Genomic DNA, 14,487 nt, shown 5'->3' on the forward strand with positions numbered 1-14,487 from the left:
GTCCACCACTCATGTAAATAATCATAAGAGTTCTGCGAAACATCTCCATCTTTAAAACTTAGCCAACCAAATTTAAACCACATGTTTTCCCCCCAAAAACAAGTCACATTCTTTGTATATTGCCAACATTGTTCATCGTTTAAGTATCATTCAGAACTAAATTTTTATAAACCATCAACTTGTAGATGCATTTATTTATATCCCATTAACCCAAGAACTCTCAATTGCTTGGTTATATTTTAGTAATGTCATATATCCATATTTCTTTTCCAAATTGTTCCTGATATACACATTAATCCCATCTGTCTTCGTTTCCAGATGAACTCAAATCAGGAAATCAACACAACTCCTTATTACCTCCAATCAATTCAAAATTAAATCAAACAATTCAAAACCAGATCGGATCAGCGATCAGAAATCACTTTTCCAATCAACACATTCCAAGCAACAATTCATTCAAAGACCAAGCTTAAAAACACAACTCTCATCTTACTGTGACAAATAAGCAACCAACCTACTTCACACTAAACAAATAACTTTTCATCACCCCTTTCTTCTCCACCGCCTCTTACACTTAAACAGATCATAATTACTCACTCATACACTGTTGCCCATCACCCAGTTGCCCCAGACCCAAACACAGGTTTGAAATCCCAGTAGGTTGTTCTTCAATCCCAACCATCATGAGATCCCAACATCTCTCCATTTATTTCGTTCCTCATGGGGTTGGTGTTTTATGGCCTTTACCTCTTACCCAATCACACTGCACATTATTCCCCGTCCTTGATGGATAATTTTACATCCAGATGGGCACAGCATCCCATTTTTGGCGACCCAGCCCTAAAACAAGCCCCTGGACTCCTTGCAGGCTGGACCAAAACCCCTGGACCTGCCTCCATGGAACATTTCTTGAGACCCCTGAATCGGGACATCAACGACAATTACAACGACAAACAGGACTCGATATTCTCTGTTCATTAATTACGTACATGATTTTGGTTTTACCCACAATATATGTCCCGATATTCTCTCCAGATTTAGGTTCTATATCCTGTCGTTAAAGCAACACCCTGTAGACTGACTCCGCCTGTCGTTCTTCCAAGGTTAGTGAATTATCTCCGACCTCTTTCCCTTACAAATCTCGAACAAAGGTCAACTAAACTTTAAAAGGTCAAACTTCAAATTGGGGTAACCAGCGCTTTATTATCCCACAAGTAATGCAAGTCCGGCGACAATGGACAAATGACCATTAATGTGGCTCTACATAGCATAATGCTAACTTCTACGAATCCAACAACCGTCACACTTCGTCCAAGGACCTTCCGTACGAGGCGTGCTTCACAATGCCCATCGCACATCCTTCCTCGTTCGCACAACGCTTCATCAACGCACCTCCTCGCGTCCACACCTTGGCACAAGCCACACCACATACCGACAGTTGAAACCTCAACCGTCCTCCTTCCTCGGATCAGCGTTCTGTTGAAAACGTGACATTTCTGCTCAAATTATTGAATTTCCAAATACTCTCCCTGCAGCGCCCGTGAGGCAGCTTGTCCCACATTATCTGCCCCCAGACCCATATGCGTTTTAATAACTTAACCTTATCAGCATCGTTCGCCAGCATACCCTTTGTCCGGCGCATCGATCATCCCAAATGCTTCGATGCATCTTCCAGCCGCCACTCCGCACTGTACCTTACTGTATGAACAAGACTTTTTGGCTCCGGAAATTAATTACTCTGTCTTGAAATCGTTTAATTTAACCATCCTAAATAAATCCATCCATATAAATCCATCTTAAATAACGTATTCGTCCTGTGACATTGCCTGGCATATATGTCGCAGCCGGCCACTATTCCGACATGGCTCATGACTCATGTCTAATTCTGACAAGAAGATGAAGGATGAAGGACATGACATGAAGAAGAAGATTCTGACAAGATACTGACATGTGAACGTCCGACATCCAGCAAAGTCGAAATGACCCACAATGCATTTGGGCACACACTTCCTCTGAGAGTGGGCGAGTTATCGCCGGCACTCTGAGCAACCTCATCGCACCCGACCCCAAAATGCACTATATGACACCAATTTCAAAGGTGAGCTGCCTCAGCGATACATCCCACACATACAATCCACAATATCTGCCATTGAATGAACTCTTCAATTCAAGTAAAACACACATATTGATTCGAATTCTGCAACCATCTCCAAGAAACCGCTTCATATCAACAGTAGATCGACAAGGGCACTCCGGGTGCTTTCCTGACCCGATTTATATCAATTCGCTTCCCAAACAACTCCCAAACAGATGAAAATCCGGACTCAGTTCAGGACCTCGCCTGTTCTCTCGGATAGACGTTAAAATGGACATTCCCGGCCTGAATTTCCCCCAAGTCGAGCAGATCGCTTACAAAGTTTCACACCGAAACCCTCTGCTTTGCACATGACACACAGACAAACACATTGGCCAGACACACACGTCAATTAACATCCCAATATACATTCATTCCTCATTCATGTTACGTCTCTCATTCAAGGAAAAGGATTTTTTTTGGGACGGGTTTGGACGGGGGGTGGGTTGAGGTGGAAAGGGGAGGCAGGGCGGGGGGTGTTGGGGTGTTGCCTAGAGCCCCGGGGCTGAGCTCAGGTCTTGGGGGGGGGGGGGTTGGGGGCATGGTGGCTACCTCCCCTTTCGCGGGGTCTTGGTCCGGATTATGGACGAGCGGCATTAGCCGCTGATTTGCTTGCTTAACTACCTCCTTAATTGTTTCACCTGGCCCATTTCCTGTGAGCTTATTTATTTTCTCTTGTCCACCAGATCCTGGCCTGCTTTATCTGGACCTCTTGTCTAGAACTTAGTCTAAAGCTTCCTGGCTTGACCTCGTAGTTGTCACTACCTTCTTGTCAAACCTACCTGGTACCTACGCATTTCACCCTTCCTGGCCATGTCCCTTTGGCCGTCTAAGTTTAGCCACAGCCCTTCGTTCCCTGGCATGCAATGGCATACCCCATCTTGTCTCTGGGCTGTTCCTTCCTGGAAAAATCTTGGCCACCCGGTTTCAACCTATATGGCTGTCCGACCTCATTTTCCCCTCCTGGTGCTAACTGTAACTTTAAGCTTACTGTTAAGTCCTTACTTGTATCCTTACTATTATTTATTTATCCTGGCTTTAACAAAGCTACGCCATTCTGAGGCCTAAATGAGCCTCTACTTACAATTTCTGTTCGAGTGCAGACAGCGGGGAAGACAAGGAGACTGAACCCGCTCGAAGGAGGAAGGTACGAATTTGGAATAATAGCCCTCTGATATCAACGTGCCGGCGCCGGCCTCAGGTCAGCCTTCCTCCTGTCCATCGGGCTCCGTTTCCCGTCCTCCGCGTCTGTTGACACCCCACTCCTGGTACCATCTGTGAAGAATCAGCTCTTCGTTTGCAAAAGAAGTCCACAATAGCCTGGAATGGCGCAGCTTTATTAAAGAACCAACTTATACGGATCCGGAGGAGACCGACGTCTACAGCAATCTACAGCAAGAACATGCCAAGTCAAGCCTTCCTGAAAACACATTGATTCCCAGTCCATTTATATAGGGACACGTTTTATCAGGAAATCTCCGAGGGAACAAAGCGACTGGCGAGAGTCCCTCCCACCGTTATCATTCGGGGGAGTCAGCCTTTCCTTTATCATTTGGACCAATTGTTTTTCTGGGCTCCGAGAAAACAGAACTGTAACTCACAAAGAGAAGAGTGTATGCTTAGCCAAACAAACCCATATATTTTATGGGTTTGTGTACATGAGTAATCCAAAGCATGTTTATACAGAGTCATGCGTTGCTGAGATTAAAACAAAATATATATAGTTAACGATAGGTTCATGTCATTCTACTTGCATTACGCAAAAACAAGCGCATGTGGGCGTGGTTTTACGACCAGCCTCGAAAAAAGCACACGTATACAGTTTGTTCAGCATGACCTCATTTTAAGCCTTTCCTCATCAAAAACTAAAACGAAGCAAAAACCCTTTATTTACTTTATGAAATAGCATTTTTAGACATCATATAAATCATAACACATTAGCACCCAACGTCTATAACTGAACTTTAGGCAATAACAAATCTACTACTTGACATATATATATATATATATATATATATATATATGTATATATATATATATATATATATATATATATATATATATATATATATATATATATATATATATATATATATATATATATATATATATATATATATATACAGTGAAACCTCGACTTACGAGTGCACCAACTTACGAGTTTTCCGAGATACGAGCCGTCGCTCGGGCGGTTTTTTGCTTTGAGATGCGAGCCGAGATCTGAGTTACGAGCTTACGCCACCCGCCACCAGGTGGGTTCCGGTCACGTGGTTATCTTGCCGCGCAAGCATCTCTGCCGTATATCGCTGCTGCTTTGTTTTCGCATTTTGGTTATTTTGGAAAATTTCTTAGTTTTAACCATGGGTCCTAAGAAATTGAGTGCCAAGGGCTGTACTGAGACGAAGAAGAGGATGATGTGCTTGGATATAAAACACGCAATCGTCGAAAAACATGAGCGAGGTGTGCGTGTTGTCGACTTGGCGAGGCAGTACGATCGTAGTACTTCTACGATATGTACGATTTTGAAGCAGAAGGAGTCGATAAAGGCTATAACGCCAGCCAAGGGCGTTACGATTATTTCAAAGCTCCGGACCTCTGTCCATGAAGAGATGGAGAAGTTGTTGCTTGTGTGGTTGACGGAGAAGCAGCTCGCAGGAGATACCGTGACCGAGAGCATCATGTGTGAGAAGGCCAGAGACATTTACGGGGATTTGGTGCAGCAGACGGCGGGAACATCAACGGACGAGGCATCGGAAGAGTCATTCAAAGCCAGTCGGGGATGGTTTGATAATTTTAAGAAGAGGACCGGCATTCACTCCGTCGTCAGGCATGGTGAGGCAGCAAGCTCGGATGTGAAGGCAGCTGAAGATTTTATTATAACTTTTGCCGAACTGATAGAAGCCGAACGATACATCCCCCAGCAAATCTTCAACTGTGACGAGACAGGGCTCTTCTGGAAAAAGATGCCGAGGAGGACGTATATAACGGCAGAGGAGAAGAGCATGCCAGGCCACAACTTGTTCAGAGTGCCGGCGATAGCTCGCCTTCTCTTTGTGGAAGACACGGTGCCTTAACATCCAACAACTAATGGGACGCAAACGGGTCGCCCAGTTTAGCGGTACACACATTGATGAATCACCCTGCCTGTGAAACGCGGACAATCCGACATAACAGGTTATAGCTGGGTCGGGATTCAAACCCAGGCTGGACAGTTTAGAGTCAAGTGTGCGTACCTCCAGTCCAGGCCATCCTGCCAACTTGTATGCTGCATACAGGTGAAATATAAAGCGCGAGATATTTTTATATATACTGTATATTTCAAAAAAAATTGGTGTGGTTTTTGGGGGGCTGGAACGGATTAATAGCATTTCAATTCATTTTAATGGGGAAATTTAATTTGAGAAACGAGCAAATTGAGTTACAAGCTCGGTCACAGAACGAATTAAACTCGTAAGTCAAGGTTTCACTATATATGTATATGTATATATATATATATATATATATACACAGTATATCTATATATATATATATATATATATATATATATATATATATATATATATATATATATATATATATATATATATTGTTACGGACCGCGGATTAGATGTTATTTTGACCGAGCGGTGGTGTAACCGCGGCCGAACAGTTATTCCCCGACTCAAACCCGATTCAACCCAAACGTTGGCCGTATCGCGCCACAGCTACTCAATCGGGAAAACTCTAAAGCGACCGAATGCAAAGAGGAAGAAGACGTACAGAAGAGTAACGGGATTTATTATTTACACACACAAGCAAAAAGGAGCAGTCACGATTATTTACAGGGACATGAGACGCAGGTGACACAGTGAATTCCTTATACAAGCTTAATTACCTACCCAGGACAGAACAAACAAAGACACTGACTCACGCGGGGAATTGCAGAGTAGATTGCTGGAAGGAGGTGTGTGGCTGGAGGGGGGGACGGCACGGAACTGGCTGGAGCTTGATCCCGCACGGGACGTCGGGCTGGACCTCGACGGCCACTGATGCCACCGAGCCTGTCGTGTGCGCGGAGTCACGGGTCGGAGCTGCTTGTCTCAGTAAAAGCGCATCTGCTCTGGCGACCCAGCTCTTTCTTTGGACTCAGTAAAAGCGCAACTCTCTGGTGACCCAGCTCTTTCTTTGGACTCAGTAAAAGCACAACTCTCTGACGACCCAGCTCTTTCTTTGGACTCAGTAAAAGCGCAACTCTCTGACGACCCAGCTCTTGTCTCCTCCCTCCTTGTCTCAACTCCTTCGGGAACGCCCCGCCGGCGGGTTATATAGGCCCCGCCCCTCAACCTTTGCGAACCTCCCCCAAACGCTCTTCCTCCGCCCTCTCAAGCCAAACCCCTTGTTCATGGTTGGTCGAGTGGGGCTGGCTCACTCCTCCCCTCTCTGACGAGGTGGGGACCCGCCTTTCTTCCCCAACCCTGCCTCGTGGCCAATGGTGGTTGAAGAAAAACCGCCCAAAATGCAGTTGGCCATTGAAATGAAATGAAAGGGGACCTATTCTTATTTCACTTGGTACAATGGAGTATTTAAGTTAATGGGAGACACAGCCTTACCCTAAGACACATAATAAGATATAAGCTATCGAACAGGGGCATTCTATGATTGGCTGACGTGTATGCTTATGGACTAATTACCGAGACGCCCTTTTTACCTTTATACAACTCTGGAGGCAAGAGGGGCCATATCCAACCAATGGTACACAGCAGTTTACCACAATCCAATACACACAATCAAAAAAATGCCATCCTCATATCCACAACAATATATATATATATATATATATATATATATATATATATATATATATATATATATATATATATATATATATATATATATATATATATATATATATATATTATCGCAGCGTTAGTGTGAGAAATCTCTGAAGATATCCCAGAGATTCAATAGCTCAGTGGGCTGTCACCGCGTAAGTGATGAGGTTTGTGGGTTCGAGTCCTGGGTTGAGTCAGAATTTTTTCATACTAGCCCCACACAGGAATATACTTCCTGTTTATTTAAAAAAAATAAAAAAAATAATATATATACTACTCAAAATAATTTAAGGGTCAAAGGAAATGTTTTAATCATTTTTGTAACTGTCTTTTTAAGCCAGATAGGGTTAGAATATCCCCCTTTGGGTTGTCATTTGGACTATAGACATCACGTTATTATGGGACATGCAATCATTGCACTTATCTTTAGAAACTTTTTAAGTGAACCCAGATTTCCTTTTCATGGATTTGAAGCACGAACTTAGTCAGACTAAACTGACAAACTGCCTCGAAACACCCATTGTGACACCTCATGCACCATTTGCACATGTTTTGCATGAGTGTCATTCCAAGCATCCCAATTTTAGCAATAAAATGGCTGAGCATTTTCCATTCATCATCACTTGAAATTTGAAGATGGTTCGACGACAACTCAGCATCCAAGACAGGGGAAGGGCCATTGGCTGGCTGCAAGATGGACAAACTCAGAGAACTGTGGCTCAGCGTCTAAATGTAAACCAAGGCGTTATTGGCAGACTCTGGCAGAGGTTCAGGACAACTAATGTTGTTCAGAATCGCCCCCGTTCTGGAAGACCCTGATCAACAACAGCACGAGAAGACCGATTCCTGATGATAACAGCGTTGCGACAGTGTTTTGTGACCGCACAGCATCTTCGGGATCAACTCCGAGCTGCCAGAGGCACCAACGTGTCCGACCAGACCATTAGGAATAGTCTGCGAGACTGAGGTTTGCGATGCCGGCGTCCTGCAGTCTGACCACCGCTACTTGACCGTCACAGAAGGGCTCGCCGAGATTGGTGCAGACGTCATATCCGGTGGAACCATGGTCAGTGGGCAGAGACAATGCTCACAGATGAGTCACGCTTTTCGCTCCAGTTCAATGATGGCCGAGCTCGTGTTTATCGTTGTCAAGGACAGAGATTTGCTGATCTCAACGTTGCTCAACGTCTACCATTTGGAGGAGGAAGTGTGATGGTGTGGGCGGGGATATCCATGAACTACAGAACCCCTCTGTACGTCGTCAATGGAAATTTGACTGGTCAGCGTTATCTCAACGAGATCGTTCAACCTCTGGTAATTCCACTTCTGCAGCGGATTGGACCAGGAGCTTGGTTCCAGCATGACAACACAAGACCTCATCATGCCAGGGTGGTGACCGAATTCCTGCAGCAGCAGAACGTTGAGCACATGGATTGGCCTGCATATTCACCCGACTTGTCACCCATTGAGCATGCGTGGGCTGAACTAGGGCGGCGAGTTCGATCACGTCACGTCCCTGCCGTCAACCTCCGGCAACTGGCTCAGTGATTAGTCGCAGAATGGCAAGCGATCCCTCAACGTTATTTCCAACGCCTGATGAACAGCATGCGCCAACGTTTGTCAAGAATGTGTGAATGCTAACGATGGCTACACCAGTTACTGAAGCTTCTGCGACTTGTGTGAACATCATTGTGGGGGGTGCATGACTTTTTTTCATCAGGGTAATAAACTAGTGTCGAATCAAAAGTTTTTGTTTTGTGTTTTCTGTTCTTGAGCCATCAAAGAATTATTTTGTCATTAGTCGTCACCATTTTAGCTTGTTAGCTTATATTTATATGCACAAATATTTTTGACCCTTAACGTAGTGTATATATATATATATATATATATATATATATATACACATGACGTAAACCCGTTCTCCGACCTGGGCTGAACGCCATGACGTCATCGCCATGACGTCATCGCTATGACACATGGCTTTGTCTGTGGCTCCAGGAAGAGCTTCTCGCGGTGCTAATTACAAAGATGGTAAAAGTAATTTTTTTAATGTTAGATGTTGTCACAAGCAAATGAAAATGCAGTTACTGACCAGTTTTACCATTATTAGGGCATCATTAGGGCATCATTAGGGCATCATCAGGGCAACATAGCAAGTTTGGTCTTTTACCACTGTTTTTCTCAGAAGCGTCGGTGTGTTATCACTGGCACTATGTATGAACAAATTCTAAAAATTCCTCTCTTAATCAACATCATATGGCATACTTTATCAGTGGCACATCCAAACTGCAGAGCAATAGTGCTACCACGTGTCAAGTAGTGCAAATAAGGGTTATAAAGAGATAGTATTTGATAGCTTTTGTGCTGCTGCCCAATGATCATCGAATTTGTGCCCTGACAAATGATAATGTAAATGGGTAGTGTTTGTCAAGTCCGGACCCTCGACAGTGTGTAGAGGTGCTCACTAGACTTTGTCAACTTTTCCATGGCAATAAATAAATCCTGAGCAATAATAAATTTTCGACACTTGCAGGGTGCAGAATTTCCACTGAGCATCCATGGGAATCAAACTCACACTAGTGAGAGCAGTACAAGGCCTAATTCACCCAATCTCCAAGCTGCTCATGTATTAGTAAATGGACATTACATTTTGGATCGACAACCCCTGGTCATGTGGAGACACAATGACTTGAGATTAAGCATACATGTTGCAAACAACAATGAGCATCTGAAAGGCTGTAAAATCAACCAAGCACTCCTTAAAATGCGAATTGAAAATTCACTTTGGCTAAAAAATGTTTAATAGAAAGATTGATCTGCACATTTAGTCTACAGCCCCAACCTGTCCATATAGCGGCGAGCTTCCACATTGTCCAATGCTGTGACAACCAGTTGCTGCTTAGAGATGAAAGCATCAGAGTATATTTCTTCAGTGGCCGGGCCAACACGGTCCAATCGAGCATCCACCTGTATATCCCTGTTGATAGCCCGTGCAGCCTCGGCAGCTGTGCTGCTTTTTGCTTGCTGCGCAAAACGATAGGTACATCACACAAAATCTCAAAAAAAAAGTGTTCATTATTACAAAAACGGTTTTGAAAATAAAGTGAAAGTTAGGGAAACAATTACGTTCGTGCCTCTAAAAAATTAAATAAATAAAAAAGAAAAAGTCTCCAATCACTTACTTGGATGTGACGAGGACGAAACAGGAACTGTCGGTTGAGGTTAGATTTCTCAATTAGGTCAGGATCTGTGATGGTTACCTGCAGATTATGTGTATACATGTTATGCACACAAAAGCATACACATGCATAAAGGATTTAGTCACCACACAAAGCTCAATTTGCACACAAAGGTGCCATTACAGAACAGAACGCTGATTTAAGAAGCTGACGTTGACGGAAGCAAAGATAAGCTTTAACGTTTCGGGCATTAATCCTTTGTCAGAGATAAGAAGTAAAATCGGATTCTCAAAAGGGTCACTTACATAAAAATTCCTCAGCTGAACAGGTAAATTACTTAAATTATACTGTATTCCCTCTGGTTAAAATTGTGAATCACAAAATTATTTCCATTTGTGTATATTTGTAAAATATATTTACGTTAATATAAGTTCCCTTGCAAAGAACTTTGACACAGGAGGAAGTCACGAGGCCCATTAAAACCTTCACAATGGTTGCCAGATCATGGTTGTTTGTTCCTGCTCTATTTATTTATTTTTTGTATACCAAGTCGAGGCTCCTGCAAGAGCTAACACATAGAACATATAATAGAGGGAGGGGGAGACAAAAGGAGGAGAGAGGGAAGCATAACAACAGTAGAGAACAGGGAGATCTGTGCAAGGGAGAGGGCTGGGGACTTTCAGGAAACACGACAAGGACTTTCAGGAAAGACAACAGAATTTGGAGGTGTATTTGGGGTGGATTAACGGGGGTAGAAAAGATCAAGGTTTTGGATTGGGGGAAGACATGAGATTGTGATGAACGTCTGTTTGAAGACCTGGAGGGAAGAGTGGGATTGAAGAGAGTGTGGGACTTTGTTCCAGAGGCAGGAAAAAAGAGGAATGAAAGAGTGAAGGTGAGCAGAGAGTCTCGATTTTGGCAGTTTCACCAGAAGAGGGTTGCTGACAGATTTTGTGTGTCCTGCAAGAAAATTTGGGGGACAGAGCACAGACAGAGCTGGGGTTGCAAGGCCTCTTAAAAGTCTTAAAGGCCGTCTATCCTCTTAAAGTTTGAGCATCGAGCAAGGAAGCAGCATTTTTTTTTTTTTGTATAAAACATCGAGGTTCGTGTAAGAGCTAACAATGATCACAAAAAAAAAAAAAAAAAAAACCCGGACACAAAGCATACAATAAAGGGAGCGGGAGACAAGATGAGGAGAGAGGGAAGCACACAAGTACAACAGCAGAGAACAGGGACATCGGGAGATCTGTGGGAGGGAGAGGGCTTTGGGGGAGAGGGCTTGGGGGGAGGAGGCATGGGGAAGTTGGGGGGGGGGGGTGGGAGAGGTATAAAACACATGGACACTGCTAGGACTTCCAGGAAAGAAGTCGGTATTTCAAAAAAGTGTATCTGGGGTGAATTTACAGGGGTAGAAGAGATCAAAGTTTTGGATGAGGGAAGATAAGAGATGGTGGTGAACAGCTGTTTTAAAGACCGCGAGGATGGAGTGGGATTGAAGAGAGTGAGGGAGTTTGTTTCAGAGGCGGGAGTAATGAAGGAGTGAAGGTGAGCAGAGAGTCTTGATTTTGGCAATTTCACCAGAAGAGGGTTGCTGGCAGATCTTGTGCGACCTGTAGGAATATTTGGGGGACAGAGCACATATATAGCTGGGGGAGCTAGGCCGGAGAGGAGTCGGCAGAAGGCAGAAAGACCACCAACCTGCCTGCGGTGAGTGAGTGAAAGGCCCTTGGAGTTAGCTTCATCGCGGGAGATTCCAATGATTCTGAAAGCTTTGGTTTCAACAGCGTGAAGCCGGGCTAGGTGTGATTCAGGAGCACCAGCCCAGAGGGGAAGGCAGTATTCTATTGAGCTGCGGATGAAGCCTTGTATGTCGTGATGAGCTCAGGTGTGCCAAGGAAGGACTTCGTACGATGGAAGATGCCCAGTCGGCGACTGGCTTTGGAGGCCAGCTTGGAAATGTGATTTTTCCCAGGAAAGATCATGGCAGATAGTGAAACCCAAACGCTTGAGTGACAGAACTTTTTTTTTTTTTTTTGTATACAAGATCGAGGCTCGTGAAAGAGCTAACATTAATCACACAGAAAAACAAACCGACACATAAAACATATAACATGGGAAGCGGTAGACAAGATGGGGCGAGAGGGGGAGGAACACAAACACAACATCTGAGAGCAGGGACATCGAGAGATCTGTGGGAGGGAGAGGGCTTTGGGGGGGGTGGGGAGGCATGGGAGGGGGGGGGGGGTGGGAGAGGTATAAAACATATGGACACTGCCAGGACTTCCAGGGAAGAAGTTGGAATTTCAAACAAGGTGGATCTGGGGTGAATTAATGGGGGTAGAAAAGATCAAGGTTTTGGATGGGGAAAGATAAGAGATGGTGGTGAACAGCTGTTTTAAAGACCTGGAGGGAGGAGTGGGATTGAAGGGAGTGTGGGAGTTTGTTCCAGAGGCGGGAGTTTGTTACAGTTGTGCGCCCTTTCCCCCGCTAACCTCTGCTTTGTCTTTCCTCCCCACCCATGGACCCATATCCTTTGTTGAGGGGAGTGTGCAGGAACCCTGAGCTGTGCGGCTGCACTTTTGTAGTAGATATACCAAGTAGATACCCTTGATGCATATCCTTGTAAAGAACCGATCGACGTGTGCATGTGCACATGTGCATGGATTTGCAAATGCCTGCCTGTATGTCGTCGTTTCTGCGTATATCGCATCGTCCAAAAATAAAGAAGCAAGCAACTTCGGCCGCTCGAGGGAAGACGGGGCACGCCTACGACTCGGAGGCGAGCGTCGATCCCCGGGGCGGCCGGGTTCACGGAACCCTGAGCTCATTCGTTCGTCACAGACGACACGACACGACCACCGGTGAAACTGCTCTGACACGTTGGATAAAGCACGCCGTGGTGAAGCGGGCCGCAGAGCCACTCGGCACACAAGCCAGCTCACGGTCGACACATCCGTGCCGGTCACCCCGTTCGAGGAGAAGACCCGACCGATAGAAAACAACGGAGGGACTCCCGACGGGGAGCGGCAAAGATTCAGGGCGAAGCCGCAGCCTCCTCCAGTTATTTACTCTAGTTTTACGAATTACGGTGTTTGTCTTCATTTTAAGGCATTTTTAAGACATTACGCCCGGTTTACTTCAAAAACCGAGTTACGTCACGGCTTATGGTACCAATTAATGACGTAGGCCGGGGTATTACTGTATATATATTATATATATATATCGAGACCGATATATATATATATATATATCGGAAACCCGTAACAATATATATATATTTTTACGGGTTTCCCCCCCCCCCCCCCCCCGCCTTACCCCTGGTCTCGGTGGACCTCCGGACCCCAAGAGGGTCCCCGGCAGAAAGCTGTTTTAATCCCTCACTGGAACCAGCAAATGGAACAGTCGAGTCAAATGATGCAACCCCACCCGGTTATAAGCAAACCATAATATTTTATAAATCCCACACAAAGCCATACCGCAATGGGGCAATCACACACTTTCAAATCCTACGATAATATCCTTATCAAGCCCCTCAACCCCACACTCACGGCACCTCCCCCAATGTCTCTGCTCCACTCCAGGGCGAAGTCCCAATGTCTCTGTGCGCTCCCGCGATCGGGGAGTCGAGGCCCGATGGTCAATTGAGGCGTCGACGAGCGAGACGACCCCGAGGTCACGTGCTCAGCCCCCAGCAGCACAGCGGTGGAGAGGAACCTCACAAAGATTCGAATTGAGGCATCGACGAGCGAGACGACCCCGAGGTCACGTGCTCAGCCCCCAGCAACACAGCGGTGGAGAGGAACCTCACAAAGATTCGAATTGAGGCGTCGACGAGCGAGACGACCCCGAGGTCACGTGCTCAGCCCCCAGCAACACAGCGGTGGAGAGGAACCTCACAAAGATTCGAATTGAGGCGTCGACGAGCGAGACGACCCCGAGGTCATGTGCTCAGCCCCCAGCAACACAGCGGTGGAGAGGAACCTCACAAAGATTCGCTCCGATGTACACGTTGCGGTTCCACCCGCGAGCCTCCGTAGAATTCGCACGTGTCCCTCTCTGGCACGGCCGTTCCCGGCAATCCACCAGGGAATAATGCCCAGCCGACACGACGAAAGCCTGTTCCCTGCAGGGTGCTTGCGTGGCCAGAATGGCGGGCGGCTTTCGCTCCAACCCGGGTTCTCAAGGTCTGGATCCTCCGGAACCTTGCTGAGAATACCCGGCGACACCGGCTCCCCGGCGATATTTCTTATCGACCGACCTTCGCTCCACCTCTTCCGGTCTCGATCCGGATTTTCCCACCACCTTTATCAGGAGCGCTTTTAACCCTTTCAACCACAACAAGCATCATCTGGAATCAACCATG

The 14,487-nt window shown here is 45.6% G+C and overlaps 1 protein-coding gene across 6 annotated transcripts in view; it reads right to left on the reverse strand.

Moving 5' to 3' along the window:
• The window catches only part of UBA6 (ubiquitin like modifier activating enzyme 6), a 134,609-nt gene that overhangs the window by 40,162 nt on the left and 79,960 nt on the right, over nucleotides 1-14,487 (reverse strand). For all 6 annotated transcript variants that reach the window (XM_078781707.1, XM_078781703.1, XM_078781709.1 and 3 more), the window contains exons 18-19: nucleotides 10,128-10,205; nucleotides 9,788-9,969 (exon numbers count right to left, since the gene is read on the reverse strand). In XM_078781707.1, the coding sequence (XP_078637833.1) occupies nucleotides 9,788-9,969; nucleotides 10,128-10,205 (260 nt within the window). The remainder of the gene's footprint in view (nucleotides 1-9,787; nucleotides 9,970-10,127; nucleotides 10,206-14,487) is intronic.

Source organism: Myxine glutinosa, chromosome 7 (assembly GCF_964187855.1).
Source record: "Myxine glutinosa chromosome 7, kmMyxGlut1.1, whole genome shotgun sequence".
NCBI lineage: Eukaryota > Metazoa > Chordata > Myxini > Myxiniformes > Myxinidae > Myxine > Myxine glutinosa.